The 19,925-nt window shown below is 40.8% G+C and overlaps 1 protein-coding gene across 1 annotated transcript; it reads left to right on the forward strand.

The window, feature by feature from the left end:
• Positions 1-423: 423 nt before the first annotated feature.
• Positions 424-19,838, forward strand: LOC120817897 (SR-related and CTD-associated factor 4). The gene is made up of 18 exons (XM_040174563.2): positions 424-703; positions 1,761-1,844; positions 2,321-2,365; positions 2,478-2,639; positions 2,731-2,848; positions 2,982-3,106; positions 3,214-3,360; positions 3,457-3,530; positions 5,222-5,318; positions 5,589-5,672; positions 5,893-5,978; positions 6,295-6,482; positions 7,832-7,932; positions 8,041-8,154; positions 8,250-8,406; positions 8,497-8,591; positions 18,465-18,603; positions 18,821-19,838. The coding sequence occupies exons 1-18, from the start codon at positions 674-676 to the stop codon at positions 19,249-19,251; spliced, it is 2,277 nt and encodes a 758-aa protein (XP_040030497.2). The 5' UTR covers positions 424-673; the 3' UTR covers positions 19,252-19,838.
• Positions 19,839-19,925: the final 87 nt, after the last annotated feature.

A 19,925-nucleotide genomic window follows, 5' to 3' on the forward strand; every position in this document is an offset into this window, starting at 1 on the left:
AGGCGATTAGTGCCTTGGCTGTAAATCCTTTTACCGTAACACCTCAAATAGAGGCACATTCCATTTCGAAATGCGGTCCACATGACCGCAGTTACACTAGAGGGCGTCCGTGCGTCCCAGTTAATCTGGGACGATATATGTATATTTGAGAAAGTTGTGTGTTGGAAATCATGTATTTGTATGTAATGCGCAGGGCAGGCGGGCAACGGGTCCAAGGAGCAAGACACACAGACCGATTGGCAGATCAGCTTTTTTTTAGGTTGTTGGGGCTAATTTCTAGTTATGTCGTAACTTTCAATATAAAAAATGATGATTTAACGTGGGGTTTATGGTGGCAAAATGTTCATCTTCTTTATTTTACTGTCGGAAATGTGATCCGTAAAACAAATGCACCACGCTATTGAAAAAAAATTGACCATTTTCCAATAATCGTGAAGGCAGCATCACCTTGTGACGTCAGACGCTGACACGCGTACGCTGGGGCGGAACCTCGAAGCCAGTAGCCATTCCTAGCATAGCTGAGCTATGTGACTGCTGCACATTACAGTCAAAACAGAGACTTTCAGCGTCGCCGATCATGTTACAGACCGCTGTGTAACTAAACGATGCTATGATTTAGTCGAGTAACGAAAGATAACTCTTCGCCAACTGGTGTTAAATACAACAAACCGTTATGGATGCAGTGAACGCGTTCAACATGGAGGTAAAGTTTGATTGAGAATAACCTGGTCCGAAGAGCTAACGCTAAACCTGAAGGCTAACGTGACCGTTAACTAATGTCGCGTTAGCTTCGAATTGTTTGTTTATTTGCGAAACGAATTGTAAATGAATACAACTTGACCAGTCCAATGGATTCATTGCGGGTGGCCCACTGGCTCACGTGAACGCGGTCGATCGAAACGCAAACATGACTTGTTTGGGTTCGTTAGCCACTCGCTTAAACCGAGATCAGCGCTTGTACGTTACTGTTGCAAGGCCCGAGATTACAGTTTCCATCTATTTCGACTGCTGTTTTGCACCTCTTCGACCGCTATGCATCATCATTGGTAACGTTGGAGATAACAACAGCCTCCGTGCCGTTTGCTTCACATCCCACTCCTCTATATGATGAAGTATTATACTTCATGCTAATCGTGGTAAAACGCGTGGATGTCATCTTGTTTTGAGGAAGTCCGATGCCGAACAGTCGTTAAGTTCACGACAGTAACGTGTTGTTGCATCGAGGCCACCAGAGGAGTCCGCAGTCAAGTTGTGTCTTGCTGTGTTTTTAGAATGTGTGTGTTACATAATGCACAGATTACCTCAAAACGACACCGATGAGCATTCATTCCCACATCAAACCAAAATAAATGCACTGAGTGACGCCCAGACAAACTCACTGCAGCCCGCGTTAGACGCTCGAATAGGATTAGAATTGTTAATAAGTAAAGTAAAATAACTGAAGTACTCACGTTATTCTGTCTGCACAAAAGGGGTTGCAGATGTTCATGTCGCGTGGGATTAGGTCCAATCTGTATTTGCCCATGTCAGGTAGTGTGTGTACAGGGGTTTGTGAAAAATAATGCTCACGCTTCAGGAAAACAACTCATGTTGCAGTGAAAAAATCTGTGTTAAGCCACTTATTTAGATTATTTGTGCCGTTAATGAATTTCCTTGGGTTCGTTAGTGGGAAATTGCTATTTCACTAGCAATAACATGTCAAACTGTTGTTTTTTCCTTTTTAATGTAACTAATGTAATTCTTTTTTTGCAAACAATCAGTTGTTCTCCATGATCGACATGAAGCCTCCAATCTCCCGTGCTAAGATGATGTCCGTAACAAAGTCAGCCATCAAAGCTATCAAGGTAACGTTAACAATAAATCAGTTTTATTGCCATTACAAAGATTGGCCGTTGACGATGATCTCATAACCTTGTGCATTTGGTTGTTTTCAAAATGAAAATGTATTATTTCACTTTTTAACAATGTAAATCTGAAACACTTTCTCTGTAGATGATAGGCGTTCCTCCAGGGAACACTTTTAACGTTTTAATCAATTGAGATACGGCCACCAAATGTTTTACTCCATTAGCCACATACTCGGTAGTCAGTGCATAAGCAACAACTTGGCAGTGCTCCTTCAGCAACTTCGCACTGGTACAATCTGTGCCATTTTAAAAAGGCCATTTCATATTATGAAAAATCTCAGTTCTTTCTACTTGTTCTAACTGCAGCAGGAAACGGCAAAAAAAATCTGTTAAATGGAAGCTGTTCCCTACTATGGTTGTATTTTTATGATTTCAATATTATGTGACTGATGTTGTTGTTTTTTTCCCCTTAGCTTTACAAACATGTTGTCCAAATTGTTGAAAAGTTCATCAAGAAGGTATGTACTACTGAGCCTCAGGAGTTTAAAAACCATTGTACAAATGCAAGTTGTCATGTGATGGTGCTAAATTGTTTCATATATTAATTAATGAATTATTTTTATTTTTTAGTGCAAGCCAGAATTGAAAGTCCCTGGTTTGTATGTGGTGGATTCGATTGTTCGACAGTCACGCCATCAGTTTGGAGTTGACAAAGACGTATTTGGGCCCAGATTCTTGAAGAACTTCACAGATACTTTCCAAAACCTTTACCGATGCCCCGAAGATGATAAGGTACTTTATTTTGAATGTTAATCCTCTTGGTATTTTCTATAATAAGACATTTTGCAAAGGTGAAATTTTCTTTCTTCTTCTTTCCTTTCAGAGCAAAATAATCCGTGTCCTGAACCTGTGGCAGAAGAATGGTGTGTTTGAGATGAGCATCATTCAGCCTCTCATGGATATGTCCAATGGAACCATCACACCTTCCCCTGAACTGGAAGGTAAACGCGTAATTATGAATAGTGCTGGCCAATGTTTGTAACAGTATAATCAAGCGTTACTTTCTGAAAAACAACGGTTGTAATTTGCCGACCTTCATGCAAAGAAGCCAATCTATTCCTTGTATCTCAACAGCTCCTGCTGACCCCCAACGAGAGGCACAGCTTCCCGTCACTGGTGCCCCAGCTGTGCCCCAGCTGCCCACTCCTGATGCCTTAGCTGCTGTGGCACAGCTCTTTCAATCTCCCCACGGACAGGAGGTAAATAATGCATTGGTGCAAGTCCTCTATCTGTTAGCCGTCATGGCAGGTAAAGATAAGTTAATGATAAAAGTGAATGAAAATGAATGGCCTCTCCTCTCCTCCAGCTGCATAGGATGCTCCAGAACTTCCAACAAGCAGATAAGACATTGGCAGCCTCACTAGCAAACAACATACCAAACCAACCGCAGAAGCTTGTGTCCCAGCTGAACCCTTACAGTGCTCACACAGAGAAGAGAAGCTCTTTAGCCGAGGTAACGGCACAGCTCGGTGTCGCAACACAACCTGCTGTTATCCCTTACGAATGACCTTTTTCGTTTACCTAATTGTTAAATGTATATTTCCTTTAGAAACTCCTGGACCGATTTGACTACGATGATGAACCCGAGGAAATGACCACTAAAGAAGGCAGTGCCCAGTCACAGTGAGTTTGAACAGATGCATTTATTGTGTTTATGTAAAAGTGCTGGTGCAACATCATAGCATACATTTTTAGATTGATATTTTGAAGCGTGTTTTATATATCACATGGCACTGCATTAAAAAAAAGAAAGCGCCTTGTTTGCAATCACTGCAGTTATTAAGTATGAATTCCCTCGTCTTTTTAATTTAAAGGCAAAAATATCTGCCGTTGGATAATATATGATACATATAGGCTAGCGGTCTAACAAAAGACAAACCTGTGGGTCCCAGTGTATCTAGGAGATCTCCTGGTTGTTTTTCAGTGTGCTGCTTCTTGTTTACTGTCTGATTAGCATATGTACGATTCAAGGCGTGAGATCGGGTCGAGATACCCGACTGGATTGTTTCACTAGTAGCCAGATTACAGGCCAATTTAAACCTAGAAATATAGATGAATCGTCACCAAACAATAGCCGTCAGGTTCTGAGATTTCACTTCTGCCAATGCGCTCCACATCTATGTACTACAAACTATGTACCTCAATCCTGATTGGTCAATACTACTTAGGCCATGAAAGATAACCAGAACAAGTGCTCAAAACAAAAAAATATCCCTTGTCTACCAATGCAGTCCATGTTTAAGCAATACGGTACACAAGGGTGTACTTTATTGTGCAATAATGTAACAGTTTGGGGGTATTAGGCCTGATGCGCAGGCAACCTCTCGTACCTTTTTTATTGCTTTTATAATAGGGTTAGCAGTGAAATTATAAATTGTAATAAGTAAATTGCTGCCTTTCAGTACAAAATATTATTAGCCACCAAACGTTGTGTATTGCATTTCAGTAGTCTAGAGAAAAATAGTCCCCGTACGTGCACGTAGACCGCATTGGGTCTCCTTACAAGATCTCGGACCATTTCATTCATTCACATCGCTGATGACGTCCGCCTTAATTATCCGTTTGCGACATTATTGCTGACTCACTCTCAACCAATCAGAACGCTGGATTTCATTGACCCGTATTATAATTAAAGATATTTAACTCCTTCCAACTTCTCTGCATAGTGAGTATATCTTTAGCACGTTCCCAGGGAGCAATGTGTAATTGTGACTAGTTTTGAAACGTGTGTGCGCGCCTGTCAGAGAGGTACTTTGCCGTGCGCTGAGATCAATGGAGCAGTGTAAATGTAAAAAAAAAACCTAGCCAGGAAGATGGCGGTGCTGCTTGGTGGGCACCGCCCCCCCCCTACTGTAAATAAATTGGAAAAGTGTTTTTTATTTTTATTTTTTTTCTGCTATGAAAAATCTGCTGTGCACGGTCCATTCTGATGCATGAACTAATTTGACACCCTGGAAGAATGAACTGATCATGTTTTGGCGGTCGACGGTCACCGTAGTCACCTAACATCTGCTGTATTCTTGTCAACACAATGTCAGGAATGACTGATTCATTTCCTCAAAAATGGCACAAATGTCCGCTTGTACTCACGTATGGAAGGATTCGATTTTGCCTCTGGAAGGTCCTTTTTTCCTCACAAAACTATTGTTGGCCATAGATCAGGAATTCATATGCCATTAATGACAATTTCACTCCACTGATGATGTAAACTGAAAATACATACCATCGCAAAGTGGTAATTGCAGTGTAATGTATTGTTTTGTCTTTAAAGGTTTGTCATACTCCATCTTAATGTGTATATTTTGTCACGACAGCGGCATTCCTGAAAACGTGTTTAACCAGTGTCCTGGTCGCATGCCCAACATGGAGAATGTTCATCCACATATGATGGGGCAGAGCGGTGGCATCGAGGTATTTAATAATAACTGCATTATATAATTACTCAACTAGATGTGAATACTCTGTGGTACAATAACAGCATGGTGTACACAAACCGGTCGAAGCAAACGTTGTTGCTCTGTTGATGTTTTCTAGCTGGCCAGCAAAGTTAAGATTATGAATGTTTACAAATGTTGTTTTGATTATGAGGATCAAATGTGTGGCGATTCAGTAAAACAATCCTGTGGTCATTGCCCCTGTGGTGTTACTATTCCCTCACGGTGTCATTTGGTCGTCCCTCAGCACGCTGGAGGAATGAGTTATGGTGAACATCATATGATGACCGATGGATACGGTTCCATGAATGAGGCTTATTCACAATTACAGGTAAATCGGTCACCGTAACCTGATTAAATGTCTCTTCCGTGAGAGAAAGACGTTCAGCCAAAGCTCAAGTTTTGCTGCATTTGCATGTCAACATTTCCCCATATGATAGTTTTCTCATTAATACAGTTCCCTCAAGTGGCTGGGAGGTTTCTCTGTTAAACTTGTCAATTTCTCTAATCCCCTGCTTATTAAAATCTGTCATGTCGTTATTGTCAAATAGGGAAATTCAAGAGAAGACTCAACCATGAGGCGGGAGGGCAGACACAGAGGCTATGGCAGGAGATCAAGGTCCCGATCTGGTTCAAGGTAAGGGGGGGGGCAGCTTATCACTGATAACTGTAGTGTTGTGGATTTTATCAGGGCTCAGGTTGTACTTGTATTTCTGTATCCACATTTAATTTTAAGTTGGATAATCATTTGATAGAGAATGATTGATGAAATAGAGAATGATTGGGATTATAATGGAGTGGAGCCACAGTGTACAAACTAGCTCGAACTGCGGGGCCTCCAGCTGTTTGCATCTGTTTTTTTGGAACCAGCAGTGACTTTATTGCACTAGAGAGTGGAGCTCGGTCCAGGTTCTGTTGGTTTTACAAGCGTGTTTCAAAATTTTGTCTTTCAGATCTCCCCGGAGAAGAAGATCGAGGTCTTCTTCCCGCTCAAGAAGGTCGAGGCATCGGCGCTCTGACTCTCGCTCTAGAGAACAGCGCTGGAGATCTCGTTCTGGTTCTCAGGACACGAATGAAAGAGAGAAAGACAGAGAACGCAGACAGAAAGGTCTCCCCAGCATGAAGAGCCAGACACTCAGTGGTAAGTTCAAGTACAAGAGAAACAAACCTGTTAATGTCTTAGATGAACCCTGCAGCAAAACTACAATTCCTACTACTTAAGTCAATGCACGAATGTCTATATATCCCCATAGAAAGGGGCCACGTTCGTTACTCATGTGATGATGGTAATCGTTGTCTGCAGAGAGAGAATCAACACACAAATAATAGCATCACTGGTTGTTGATTATTTTGATGGTATTAGTTCTCACTTTATAGTTAAGTCTATGCAGATACGTGCTAGTCAAAGTAACCTGTTGTGTGTGTATTTTTGTGTGTTCTGTAATTGATGGACTTGATGTTGTTGTTCTCAATGTTGACATCAGACACTAAGTTGTTAACAATATATTTAGCGGTCGATGAGGGGAACTCATTTGAATTCGGTCGACGCTTTCACCACTTATTGTGCGTTAGAGTTTTGGTTGCTCAGAAAGAGCGATGGCAACCTCAAGCACCTTGGACAAAAGGAAGAAAGCAGCTGGACTCCATACGTTTTTAACACAATATGTGAACAGCCTAATAATGTTAACTTACAGGACACATCATCTACAAAAAAGCATTCCGTAAGGCTTATATGCGTAGTATAAAACTGGTCTCTTTTTGAAAAGGTAAAAATAAAATAAACCTTTCTGAGTAAATGTATCGACCAACTGATCTATAATCTATTTAATAACATAGATTGAATTGCAGAGGCAACAGCACCATTAAAGTCCAGATACAATATGAATGGGTGTCTTTGCCTGTAACTATAAATGTGATCGACATTTATGATACCATTTTTGATAAAAAAAATATAACCACGTTATCTGTTTTCGCCATGTTTACATTTTAAAGGTGTATTAATTCAACTCATTTCCATACCTTTACGCCACAAACAACATAGATTTCCTGAAAGCATTAAAATAGTAATAATGAAAATTGAAATCTTGTAGAGAACACAAAGGCTCAGACGTGGCAGCGAACCGCTGTTGACTCCCCACACAAAACATTAATTTCACCTAACCTGCGTACTACAGAAACGGGAATAACTTTGAAACCTTATTTTTTACCAAATATGTTTACTCAACATAAAGAAGTTCATTTAAAAAAACGGATCGCTTTTATGACTGTCTGCGTCGTTTTAACCGTAGTTTGATTTATTAATCTTTTTTTCCCCAAACATTTAATCCCCTCATGTTGCTTAGGGAACCTTAAATTGCTGTACATTCCAAGCCAACTATCAGCAGTAAAATAATAATAATAATAATGCACATTCACATTAAACAGGTAGTGCAGACAAACCCAACTAGAGTCGTTTGTTCCAAGCGGATACTAATCTCATTTTGCTTTTAGTGTGCAGCACCACACTCTGGGTTGGACAACTAGACAAGAAAACGCAGCAGTCCGACGTGATGTCCCTTCTGGAAGAGTTCGGACAGATTGATTCCATCAATGTAAGTTGAGACCATTCTTCTCAAAAATACTTACTACAAAATCCTCCGTGATCTTTTAGAAAATGTTAATATACTTGCACTGTTAACTTTTTCCTTCTCTATGCCCAGATGATTCCTCCGAGGGGTTGTGCCTATATTGTTATGATTCACAGACAAGATGCCTACACAGCTTTGAACAAACTGAGTAAAGGGTCTTACAAAGTCAATCAGAAACCCGTTAAGGTAATTAACACATTGCTTGGTTGTAGTTGCAGTTGTGTGTAACTGTCATTTACTGAATGTTCACTAGATCATTCATTTAAACTTGTTTTCCATAGATTGCTTGGGCTTTGAACAAAGGTATAAAATCAACACACAAAAAGTTCTGGGATGTGGAGCGGGGCGTTACCTACATTCCATGGAGCAAGGTCAAAGTAGAGGAGTTGGATGTCTATCGGGAAGGGGGAATGCTGGACGCAGAGACACTAAATCCAGGTAAATACTTACGTATTCATTCAGCTTGGTCAAGATTCACCTTCTGCAGGCTTTTCCTAACCATGTCATTGTCCTTTCCATTGTGCTCAGAGTGGAATAATGGCATGGAACTCGGTATGCAGGCATCTGTAAATGGAGCGCTGGAAAGTGTGCCTGCAGAAGGAGCTGTCACTGCTCACGTTCAGGTAATGCTAATACAGTCTTTAAACGCCTTCTTTTTGATGTTACAAGCACTTACATTTGATTGGTTTCATGCCCTTTGTGTTGGAGGCTTACTTCACAGTTGTTGTGGAGGCAATAAGGAAAATAACTTTTTGTCACACGCGAGTAGTGGAGCTTATCTGAACCACCATATCGTCTTCTCTTCAAAAATTAACTTACTGCAGATTTAGGTTCAGAATTACCAAAGAGATAGCGTTTAGTCAAGTAAATAGTGAGATAGTGCCACACATCACCGTTGATAATAAGACAATCCCATTCACGGAAAAATACAATACGCAATCAGGGGTCACACATGGCACCTTTCAAAGGCCGACTGCTTCAGAAAGATTTCTACCATTGGCCAGGGGAAATACCTTGATTTAGTAGTCTGCAGGTGAATATTCAAATTTCATGCTCGGGCTTGTGATGCCCATTTTAGTTAAATTGCTGTTATCCATGTTATACTGTAAATATATATATAGTGCTCAGCCGATCTAAGGAACCTCTACATAGCAGAGGCATCAGTAATATTATTTTATCTGATAACAAAATGATCAAATTAACAAGTTAAAGTGACATAAAGGGCTGTCGGACTAATGAGAATGACACTTGTGATCACCGTCCATGAAATCATTTTAGATCAATGGCTGGTTTTGCACATTTCAAGCTGATTATGGTTGAACATCGTGCCCGAGGCATGAGTTATAGTGCTGTTCTTCACCCAGAGGTTTCAATGAGCTATAAGTTTGTAAAACGTTAGGTCTTTACGTCATAAACTGGCGCAACATCATTAATTAGGCTTAGCACTATGCCATGCAAGCTGCTGAAGGTATACGTACGGTATACTGAATGTTTATGCTGCTTTTGCTTTTTTTGCTGGTATTTATTTGAATAAAAACGTACTTGGCTTTACAGGAACAGTGTTGTTCCCTAATTTGATTGTCTTCTGTCTGTCAGCGAAGGGTCAACTGTAGCCTCAACATCTCTCTAATGCTAATGCTGCGAAGTGATCTGCTACAAATGAACAACTGCATTACTCCGGGTTGATAGTGACAGAATGCACATTTTAACGACAGGCGGTTGGTTGGTTGTTGCTAAGGCTGGGCGGTATACCTTACATCAGAGGTCTTCAACAGGGCGTTCGCGAAGGTACTGCAGGGGGGTCGCGAAATTTTTGGTTGATGAGACGATTTTTTTTAAACAATTTTTTTCCCCACAAATTAAATGTCTTCAGAATTTTATTTATGGTCTTTAAATACACATTAACATGAATCCAACATATTGAAGCGAGCGGATAAATTGATGGAGAAGACGTTATCTGTCAGTCCACAACACACACACACTCAACTTCCCTCAGCAGCTCTCAAGCTGGGCCCCGGTTCACTCACTGCTCCTTTCATGCGAATACGACAGCGCAGGCACCAGCCAATCAGATCGCGTCTATGCTCACGTCTTATAGAGCGTGAAGCTCAAAAATAAAAGATGGCGGACCAAACTCCGTAGAATCGGTGGTCCCTGCTCCACCTCGCCATCAGTTTGGGGGACCTTGGTTTGAAAAACGTTGAAGACCCCTGCCTTACATCATATGTTTGTATCATTTTCACGTACCGCCTTACTAGTGTACAGGCATAATAACGGGTGTTGCTCCTCGACGGGAAGCATAATTCATTTAAACACCTAACTTCGGAGCGCCCAGCCGTCGGAACTCCTTATTTGACGTGTATTAAGATTGAGCTGTGTTTATAACACTATACAACAATTAACCCACAACAAACACCCTTTAACAGGGTAAAACACTACGACACAACAGTTTGCGACACATAAACAATGTGTAACACAAATAATTGTACATGTACAAAATGACGCAGGAGAAACGACAAGCGACCAACACGGCTTGTTAGAGGAGCTGTGTGCTGTTTGGGGGGGGGGGGTAAGTTCATGTTTGATCAGAAAACTATTAATTGTAAAGTTGGTCGAGTCGGTGGTTTTGCCTCTGGTGGCAACGCTAGTATCCACAACAGCCAACAAGCTTATAGGCTAACAGGCTAACTCACTGGCTAGTTGCGAGCGAGTTGGCCACCAAGCGGAGAACAACAAGCCCTGAACAGCTGTTCAGGTGGCCGGTCTTAAAATACCGTGATGTTAATTTGTGGCCGTACCGCTCAGCCCTAGTTGTTTCCAACAGTAAAAGGCACCGCTTTTATTCATTTTTTTTGGAACCTGGAAAAAGTGCCGCGCATGTCCGGGTCAAGTGTCTGATTGCGTTTGCAAAACCGTCAGTCTATTCCTGATATGTCAAATTAAGCATTTGAATTCTTGAGCACATTTTAGATATATAAATTAACTGGCTTTTGTATATTACCAAATGAAAATGTTAAAACAACAGAGAAACGTTGCAGCATAACATCATAGTGAATGCGTAAAGATTAACTCTGTTTGTGCCTTTTTGAGAGACTCTGCTGTCAGAATAAACACTCCGTTCTCCATTGCGGAGTCTCCACGTGTTAAGACTAAGATTACCTCTGGGCTTTTAAAATAGACAATTTATTGCACGTAGGAAACCTCTTCTGTCGTGGCGGTTACGCAACAGGAGGGGTTTGATTTATTATTATCGGTATTTTGGAGTACTGAATTGAACTGTTGAAGAAAAGCGAAATGTCCATGTTTCCGTCTTAAATGAATATTTGTTTAGTTAGAAGGATTGGGGACATGTGAGTCGGGTCTTTGTCTCCAGCGTACGGGTGGTTTCAAAGTCAACAAATAAGGAGATATGTCTAATAATTCAGATAAGCTCCTCTGCTCATAAGCATTACATCCAGTAATGCGTATATATACATTTCTCCTTTTTTCTTTGCAAAATATTTGCAGCTTCACTCAGTTACCGTGTACTGTGCAGTATAACGTATTCAAATAAAGTGGGAATTTCCAAAGCCTTTAATTATTGTGGTATGTGTAGAGGGAAGTATTAATGTGATCCTTTCTTTTTTCACTATTGAGCTCTATTATACAGAATGTCTGGGTCTGGCAGTCTTCAATAATTATAATATATGATGTTCAGTTTTTCCCTTGTAATTACAAAAACAACCTTGAACTTATCGGCGGTTGGGACACACAAATATGAAACGGTTGGAATAGAATGAATCGAATTCTTAAATAAATTAAATGTGTATATGGGATGCGAACACGAAATCTCATGTGTCTGTTTTAATAGGCAGTAAATAAAAGTCGTGACCACTTTAATGGTTTGATAAAACGATCCGGCTGGACTGTCTGCATCTCGCCCTGCTTAGCAGTCATGCTAGACTGCACACCTCTCTGTGAAGAGAAAGGTTGCCCACATGTCTACAGGTCGAGAGTGTGTGACTATTGGCTGCTGGTGGGACTTAAAGGCCTGATTGGGAGGATGTGACCGAGTGGGAGACAAGGTAAGCCGACGGCATCCATTGCAACTCTCGCAAAATGTTGCAAACAGCTTTTTAGAGTTTGTTTCCATACGTTTGTGGCCAGGGGGGATATTGCCTGGACAAAAACGAGCCTCACCAATTGTTCAAGACTCCTTGTCCATGATGTGCTTATACCGGACACGGAGCTTGAGTGTCTGCCCTTGATTGTATTAGAAAACAACTCCTGCTAACAATTAACGAAAAACCAACACAACCTCTGGCAGAGTCATGAATGTCAACACAGCCCAGATATCCCGGTTATTTACTACTGAATCAACCTGACCCTATACTGTCACGGCGTAACCGATCACTAAAATACATTTGCTCTAGTTAAAGTTGTCAAAGCAGATGAAGCTCAGGAGATCATTTATACAGCCGAGCTGCAAAAACCTGTTTTTTGAGGCAACGCGTTGGACTTGTTGATAGTTTGGGTTCACACTTTGCTCCGTACAGCACGGTATTGTCTCATGAAAGTATCAAATAATAAAAAGGAATACTGCTCGGGCCTTCTGCGTTTTTAAGGACAAACAATCAAAGTGTCACTCCTGTGTTCCTTACATTTTCTCAACAATACAATGTAAAACGATATAAGTTTGTATAGCAGTTTCCTATCGCTGGAAGTTGAGAAAATCCAAATGGGCACTTGAAATTACTTTGCATGGGTTTTTATTCTTCGAATGAATAAAACCAAGCAAGATGTGAGTCTGAATGTCTGCCTGCTCAACCATGACATTGCACAAAAAATGCATTGCCTTCGGGTTTAAACTTGACCCTGAAAAGTTCAATTCTAGTTGTTGTTGTTGTTGTTCCTTCATCATTGTGCTGCATCAGTGAGCAGAGCTCCATAATACTTTGGCAAACCTTTTTTACGGTCCCCCTTATTTAGTACCACGCAGTCTAAAGGACTGTAATTTGGTTTATTTGATAAAGTACAATATTTTTGGGGTCCTAACACATTTGCAGTGTACTCAGTCTTTTACTTTAAAAATGTGGAGTTTCAGACGTGAAGTGCACATTGTATTTTGTTGCCAAAACTTTCCAAAAATGAACCTGTGTGTATTCACATACATTCTATACATTCACTTTTATACCAACAAATTAAAGCAGGGAAGCAAAACATCAAAGTGACAATTTCTTTTGATCAAGCACTAGAAATTGGATTTATTGGAAGTCCACATCTGCTCATCCGATACATATGAATGGATTTCATCAGAGCACCTTTAGGTAATTTCAGACACTTAAGGGAAATGAGATGATTTCTCTCAATTTCTGTGCAATTTTTTTTTTTTAATAATAACTGCCCTTTTCCTTTCACAATGATTGGTAGTTATGTCTCCGATTTGACATATCTTTCTAAATCTTTATCGGTTCAACTTTTGAAATTTGGGGATTCAATTCTTGGAAAAGTTGCTTCTCTCAGGCTTCCAGGCCACTCGGGCTGTGCAAATTTAGCTTCTATCGTGATGGAAATTAGGGGAAATCCCTTGGTCTTCAGTTATCCTTCAACCTTTAACATTATCCCGTCTAGATCATCGAGCATTGAGAGCCGTTAACCTTCTTAGATTGGCCTAGTGACGGCATTTGCTCATATTGCATTGTGTGACGTGCACGCACACACACACACCCCCCCGTTGTCAGGGCACGCACGTATTTGCCAAAACATGCTGCTGTCTTTTTCCCCAACATGAGTGCCTGTCAACTCTCCAGAAATCTGCGATGTCTCCAGATTTGTTCCCTCGATGGGAAACTTTCTGTTTGTGTGGCATGTTTGGTTGGTGTTTTGCGTGTAAAATGACACTGACGTGACACGGCCAGTGTGTATGTTTGCCCATAAAGGATGGAGTTTCATGTCATCCATCTCCCCTGAAGGAGGAGAGAAGTAGTCGGGAGGAAAAAGTGGCTGAGGAAGAAAAAAAATGGCACGCAAGAGGTACATGGCTAAGCAGTGCCAGGTAATAATGTTTTTAATGAACAGATAGTTGAACTGAGCTGCTGATTCTATATTTGCTCAATGCTGCGCAGTTCCTACATCGACTCATGTTAAAAAGATCTTGAACCAGGATTTTTGCGTCCCTGAGTCCATGGTTGGAATTGTATTCATCGATTTTCCTCCGATAAATAACCAAACCGTACAGTATATTTGCCAATGCAACTACTAGCCATTGCTTCTACAGGTTACCAGGCTTATTGAAGTAAAATGCATGCAACAATAAATGTTGCCAGCCCTCGGAATGAAGTGGACAAGGTAATCATTTCAGCCCTTGTGTTTACATGGCCACTATGCTTCTTTTATAAAGTATTTCAGGCCCATTTGCTGTTGGTAATTGAGGACAAAAAATTACGTAATTGTAAATGATCTGAAGGGGAAATAACGCCCAAACAATTACTCATAACGTGCAGCAATTCTAACAACACGAAATGATTGGCTATGCGCGTTGAGCACGAATACAATGCAAAATGATTAAAAACTTTCAAAATTCAGCATTCTGAAACTGCATAAATTACACCTTGTTTTTTTTCACGTTTCATGGTAATATTTTTAAAGACTCAACATAACACAGGACGTCTAAACTCACCCTGATATGACAGCATTGCATACCAATTTCCCACAGTCCACCTTTTAAATGTTTAAAAATAATCTTTTCTTTCAAACCATGTTTTTCATTAATTGGATGTTTTATATTATAACGTTTTCATAAAAAAAATACTAAGCATTTTTAACCATGAGCCTGTTTTGGAATAGAAGTAAAGCACTTCTGTAAACAGACTGTGAAATTAAAGAATGATTATTTTGATTGATTTTGGATTTAAAAAAAAATGTTTACCTTTTTTTATGATGGAAAATGCTCCATATTCTACACATTGGAGGAATCACAAGTCTCACACTCAGCCCTCTAGAGCATTCTCACTTGCACTGAATAGGTGTAGATGACTCTGTCATTAACGTGTATTATAACATAAACTTTTCCTTTTCAGTCTCAAATTAAGCGACATTTCAAGGAAAGAGGAAAATTCTTCAATTAGACTCATGAGGCCTCACAAAGGTGAGTGCTCAGGAAATGATCTCCGTACGTTGGAGTTCCCGCTTTGATGAAACAATGGATGGATGGAAGGTTCATAATGAACTTCACTTCAATCTTTTATGACATTTTGCTTCTCATTAATAATGTAATGAGTTGTAAAATGACTGTAATTAATTACATGGCCAGGTTATTGTAGAGCCACCTCATTAGTCTTCTTTATAACTGGTACAAACGGGGGGGAATAAAAGGGAAGTACCTGAAAGCGTTGAGTTGATACTCAACGCAGCTGAAGGTTTTGATCAGAGATCCGATGCCCGGCTGCCTGGTTTGTGGTGGAAGTACAAATAAACTGCAGGAAAAACGGAGCCGCAGCTGTCCTCGATATTCTGCCGATGGAGGGAAACACCAGGGTAAGAGCAGACCCCTCTGTTGCTGTCCGTGTACCGACTCCCTCAGGGCTGTTTTGACTTGATTCTATCAAATTGATTTGATCTTTTTCAATTATATGTTGGTAGTTGTAAAACGCATGAACTATTTTGTTTGCAATTTTGTGTGTCATGTATCCTTTTGTGTTTAGTCTTAATGCTGCAGGTAGTTACATTTGACAATATTAATGAATATTACGATAAAGCTGAATTGGGTCCATATTACAATTTATTGTAAAAAATAAAAGTGAATTCCATTGTAGTTTTAAAGTAGCCGTAGGTCATTTCAGTAAAATGAATTCCCGTCCCTGAGTTCTTCTTCCTCCTCAAAAGAAATTCACTTTGGGCAAACCTAAAGTGAAATGGAAGTTTGGAGCTTCTTCAGCTTCTGAAAGGGAATAGTCGTTGAGTGTACAAGAAGGATTTAAATCACATTTTTTTGCATTCGATTGGACCTCTGAAAGGTGGGCTGCCGTTTAGCGTGATATGGACCTGCAGGGGTCTTCTTTCCACACACACCTCCCTCACTCGTTAGATGCTGCAGGAGGACGAGGGACAGACGAGAGGGAAATATGTCCCGTTTTCAACCGGCCGCAAATGCCCGACCGCCCCGTTCAGCCTCCAGCAAAGCCCCGACGGTGCGGAGGTCTGTCCCCTCCTCCAGGGAGTGTTCACCTCCTGCCCAAAAGATGAATGAATTGAAATATCTTACTAAATTGAAAGGTGCAACATTAGTTAGTGTACATGTGTGTGGGATTCACCTCTTTGTTTGAAACAGTCCTGTAAGTCCAAAATGTCTTATCATTTTTCTTTTGGACTGATTATTTCTCATTAATTTATTTTTTCTCAAAGCAATTAAAAATCAACCAGATTCCTTCAAAACGTAACAAAAACTGTTATAAATGTCAATGACAAAGACATTGACATTTTCCAGAGCTATAGCACTGTGGAAAGCGCTTAAACGTATCACACCTACATTGCATTATGATCAGTTGGAACATCTAAAGAGATTTGCTTTTATTTGCAGACTTTAAAAAATTCATCACCTGAATGATTGGGGCTGTTGAGTGTGTTTGTCCTGATGTTTTCCACGTGGAAGTTGATCAGCTTGAATCTGCAGAGCAGTGATCATGCAGTCGTGGAGAGACATTGTGCATGACAGATACTACAATATAAACTTAATCACATAAGTTGTCACATTTGACATTAACATGTCACATTTGACATGTTTGATATCATTTCTATTTGATTTCATTAACAACTTTTTTTTTTGAAAAGTAAACTAACATAACCTTTATTTGCCTTTTAAATTTGTTTTACTCTACATGCCAATGCTTTATGATTTTATTTAGCCAAACCTTTGTCGGAAAGGATCAGCTCATGGTGCAAAACTATATTGCATCATAACTTAACAATACCTTTGATTCAAGTCATCATTTAAAATCTGTACAGTATGATCAGGTTCTTTGAATTTAAAAATGCATCAGTATAAATATGCAAGTCTCCTAATGTCGTTGATAAACGTAAGTAACTGCTATGCCTGTGCACTGCACCCTGTAAAGTGTTTGTGTGGCCCATTTTCAGTTTGTTGCTGACCTGGAGATCTCAACACACGTGAACACATTTGTGTCCAGTCTGTCTCTAAAATGATTGTGTGTTATCCCAGATTTGTGAACTCTTTATTCTCTCAGGCATCAGTAAGTACCACATAGGCACTTACTGATACATTTATTGCAAATGTCTCCACCTTAACATCCCCATGACATTAAAGTAAAACCATTGCATTCATTTTTATCTCTCAAACTGAAGAACTGTCTCAAATCCAAAAGTCATACTTAGAACAAGAGGTTCAAAACGACGTGTTGGCTGTTTGTGGCATCTTATCCGTGTCCCTCAGCAGCTCCCGACTTTCTATTTGCCTCAATAATAGCAAACATCCTCCCATACCTTGTCTGTTCTTCCTCAGATGTTAATTTGTCCACATCCCTACAGAACTGTGTGACTGTAGCGTGTGTACAAAGTGTGTGTAGATGGTATGTAGTGCTGTGATAAAGCATTTTAGACGCGACAAAATGTATTGTTTGTAGTTTTAAATTAACTCTTGTATTAAATATGATTAACTTTATTTCAAACCTAGTAAAAAAGAAAAAAAAAACTGATGAATATATGTGACATTATCTGGTTCTATCCCTTAATATGAATATATAATATGTTATTTAACAAACCCACCACCCTAGCATTGACTATTGGCTATTTTTTTAAACTGTTGTGGCTTTTTTTTGTCATAAGCGTGATACCTCCGACCACTAATTCAGATATGGGGAATTATGATCCAGAGTGTTTCCTTTTTTTTGTCAAGATGTGCAGCAATCCTTGCCAACCTAATTCATCGTGTGGGCTGCACAGTATTCTAGTGGCTTGTACGCTCACCTCTCAGCAAGACGGGCCCGGGCCCCTTTTGCTTGTTCCCCCTCGGTCAGCGCGGGTGTCCTCTGGGTGTTTCAGCCCTTTGCCTGTTAGGAGCTTTTGGATCGTGCCCCCCCCCTGCAGGAAGGGGAAGGATATGGAGGGTGGTTTGGATAATGGATTCATCTTACAGTGTTGCATTTACAGGACAAACAACTACCAGTCAAAACCTGTTTGCCATGAACAAAACTGAGTGGGATTTCTGAAGATTTGCTCCTTGCATTTCATTTGCCCAGTGTGCTGCCAGTCTGCGGCCTCATTTTGTGTGTATTTTACATTGCTGTTGTTGTTTTCTGGACCCTTCTAAAAAAAAAACAGGGTAAACTGTTGTGAAATGTTGTGTCCAAAGATTGTTTCCCCTTAATGTGCATCATTATGCTGCTTCATGCACTGGAGTCACAAAATGTGCGTTCTGACAGTTCACTGCTGCACGAAAGCGTTCGTGTTCGTCTTACTTGAACCTTACCAAGGATGCCGTTTGTGTTTCTTTTGTCTTCCAGATGCCACCGGTTCAGCGGGCGGCACCCATTGGAAGTCCACCTGCTTTTCCTGGCCCCATCCTGCTGTCGCCGACGTCTATGCCTCCAAGAGGAGCTGCTTTCATCTCCACCGAGTTTGACCCGACCAAGTTGGCACCGAGTAAGTTCATTTTTCTATCAGCTGAAGGAGCGATGTGAGTGCTTTCATGTTTATTAAAGTAACTTCTCCTTGAAGAGGATGATGATGAGATGAACAGGTCTATGCTGCAGTGTTGTCAGTGGCTCAATGAAACGTCCTCTTTTGTGCTGCCACACTACTTAAATCCAACTGTGGATTTATGAAAATCCCAAACCTCATCTTATCCTCTTTGCTGCAGGTAGTGTAAAACACCCGGAGGACTCCATCCAGGACTCTATAGGAGACACAGGCATGCCTTTGGATATGTGCGCCGACCACCAGCTGGGTTCTCCCACAGCACCGGTGATGACCCTGCCGGGCACGGGAGTCATGCAGGGTTCCAGACTGGGCATGCCCCCTCTGCAGCCTCCCCCCAACATGCCGAATCCTCATCTACCTCCTTTCCTCTCGCCTCCAAACATGTCGCACAATCACCCGCAAATGATGCCCGGACGGCCCGTGTTTTCTCCGGAGAGGTTCAGGATGCCCATGCCCTTTCCGCCTCGCGGCCCTCCTTTCCATCGGCATCTCTCCATGGGACCAGACGGCATGCACGACAGGGAAGGGATGCATTTCAGAAACGGGAGAGCAGGGTTTGGGTGCCCGCCCTTCCAGAGAGGGAGGTGGTAGAAGCAGGCAGAATGACAGACCTGAGGGGAGAGGCGTCGGGATCACTGTGACGGATCAGTATCACGACATCTGGTTCAACAAGGAACTGCTGTAAATAATTGAGGGTGCTTAGACTTCTTTTAGTACCGCACCCTTTTCTTACCGTCACATGAACAATCACACAGACAGTGTTCTGAATGTGATCCACGCACCTCCAAGTTCACCAGAGGAGAGACCTTTTGTTGTAAATACTGTACATGCTCGTAGCTGTTTGCTATCTTTTTGTATATTTGAAGTGTGTGGTTCATGCTGAAGTCTAATCTTAGTAGTTTTGAGCGTATTCCCTTTACCATAGTTTTTGTCTAAGGAAGGAGACTGAAAATCTATAATTCAATCACCGTTTTGGTATTTAGTTTTTAGCGAAATGGCTTTTGTAACACACTAATGTTTAATTCCTGAGTTAAGAAGTTTGATTTCATTTGAAGTGGAAGATTCATGTCCTGCCAGCAGAGGGTAATGTAAACCCTGTTACCGCGGCCAACCCCTGTTGTACATTAAGGTCACACCTTGTAACTCGCATTGAAAATTAAAAAAAGGTTTCAATTTGATCAGCTGTTTTTTTTTTTTTCTTCATATTCCTCCAAAAAAAACTACGCCGTGTGGGTGAATATAACTGCATGTGAAGTTGCAATCAA

Source organism: Gasterosteus aculeatus, chromosome 1 (genome assembly GCF_964276395.1).
Source record: "Gasterosteus aculeatus chromosome 1, fGasAcu3.hap1.1, whole genome shotgun sequence".
Classification (NCBI taxonomy): Eukaryota; Metazoa; Chordata; class Actinopteri; order Perciformes; family Gasterosteidae; genus Gasterosteus; species Gasterosteus aculeatus.

Coding starts and splice junctions, on each gene's coding strand:
- LOC120817897 (XM_040174563.2), top strand. CDS start 674: ATGGATGCAGTGAACGCGTTCAACATGGAG. Junction 2,366..2,477: donor TTGAAAAGTTCATCAAGAAG/GTATGTACTACT, acceptor TTTATTTTTTAG/TGCAAGCCAGAATTGAAAGT. Junction 2,640..2,730: donor GATGCCCCGAAGATGATAAG/GTACTTTATTTT, acceptor CTTTCCTTTCAG/AGCAAAATAATCCGTGTCCT.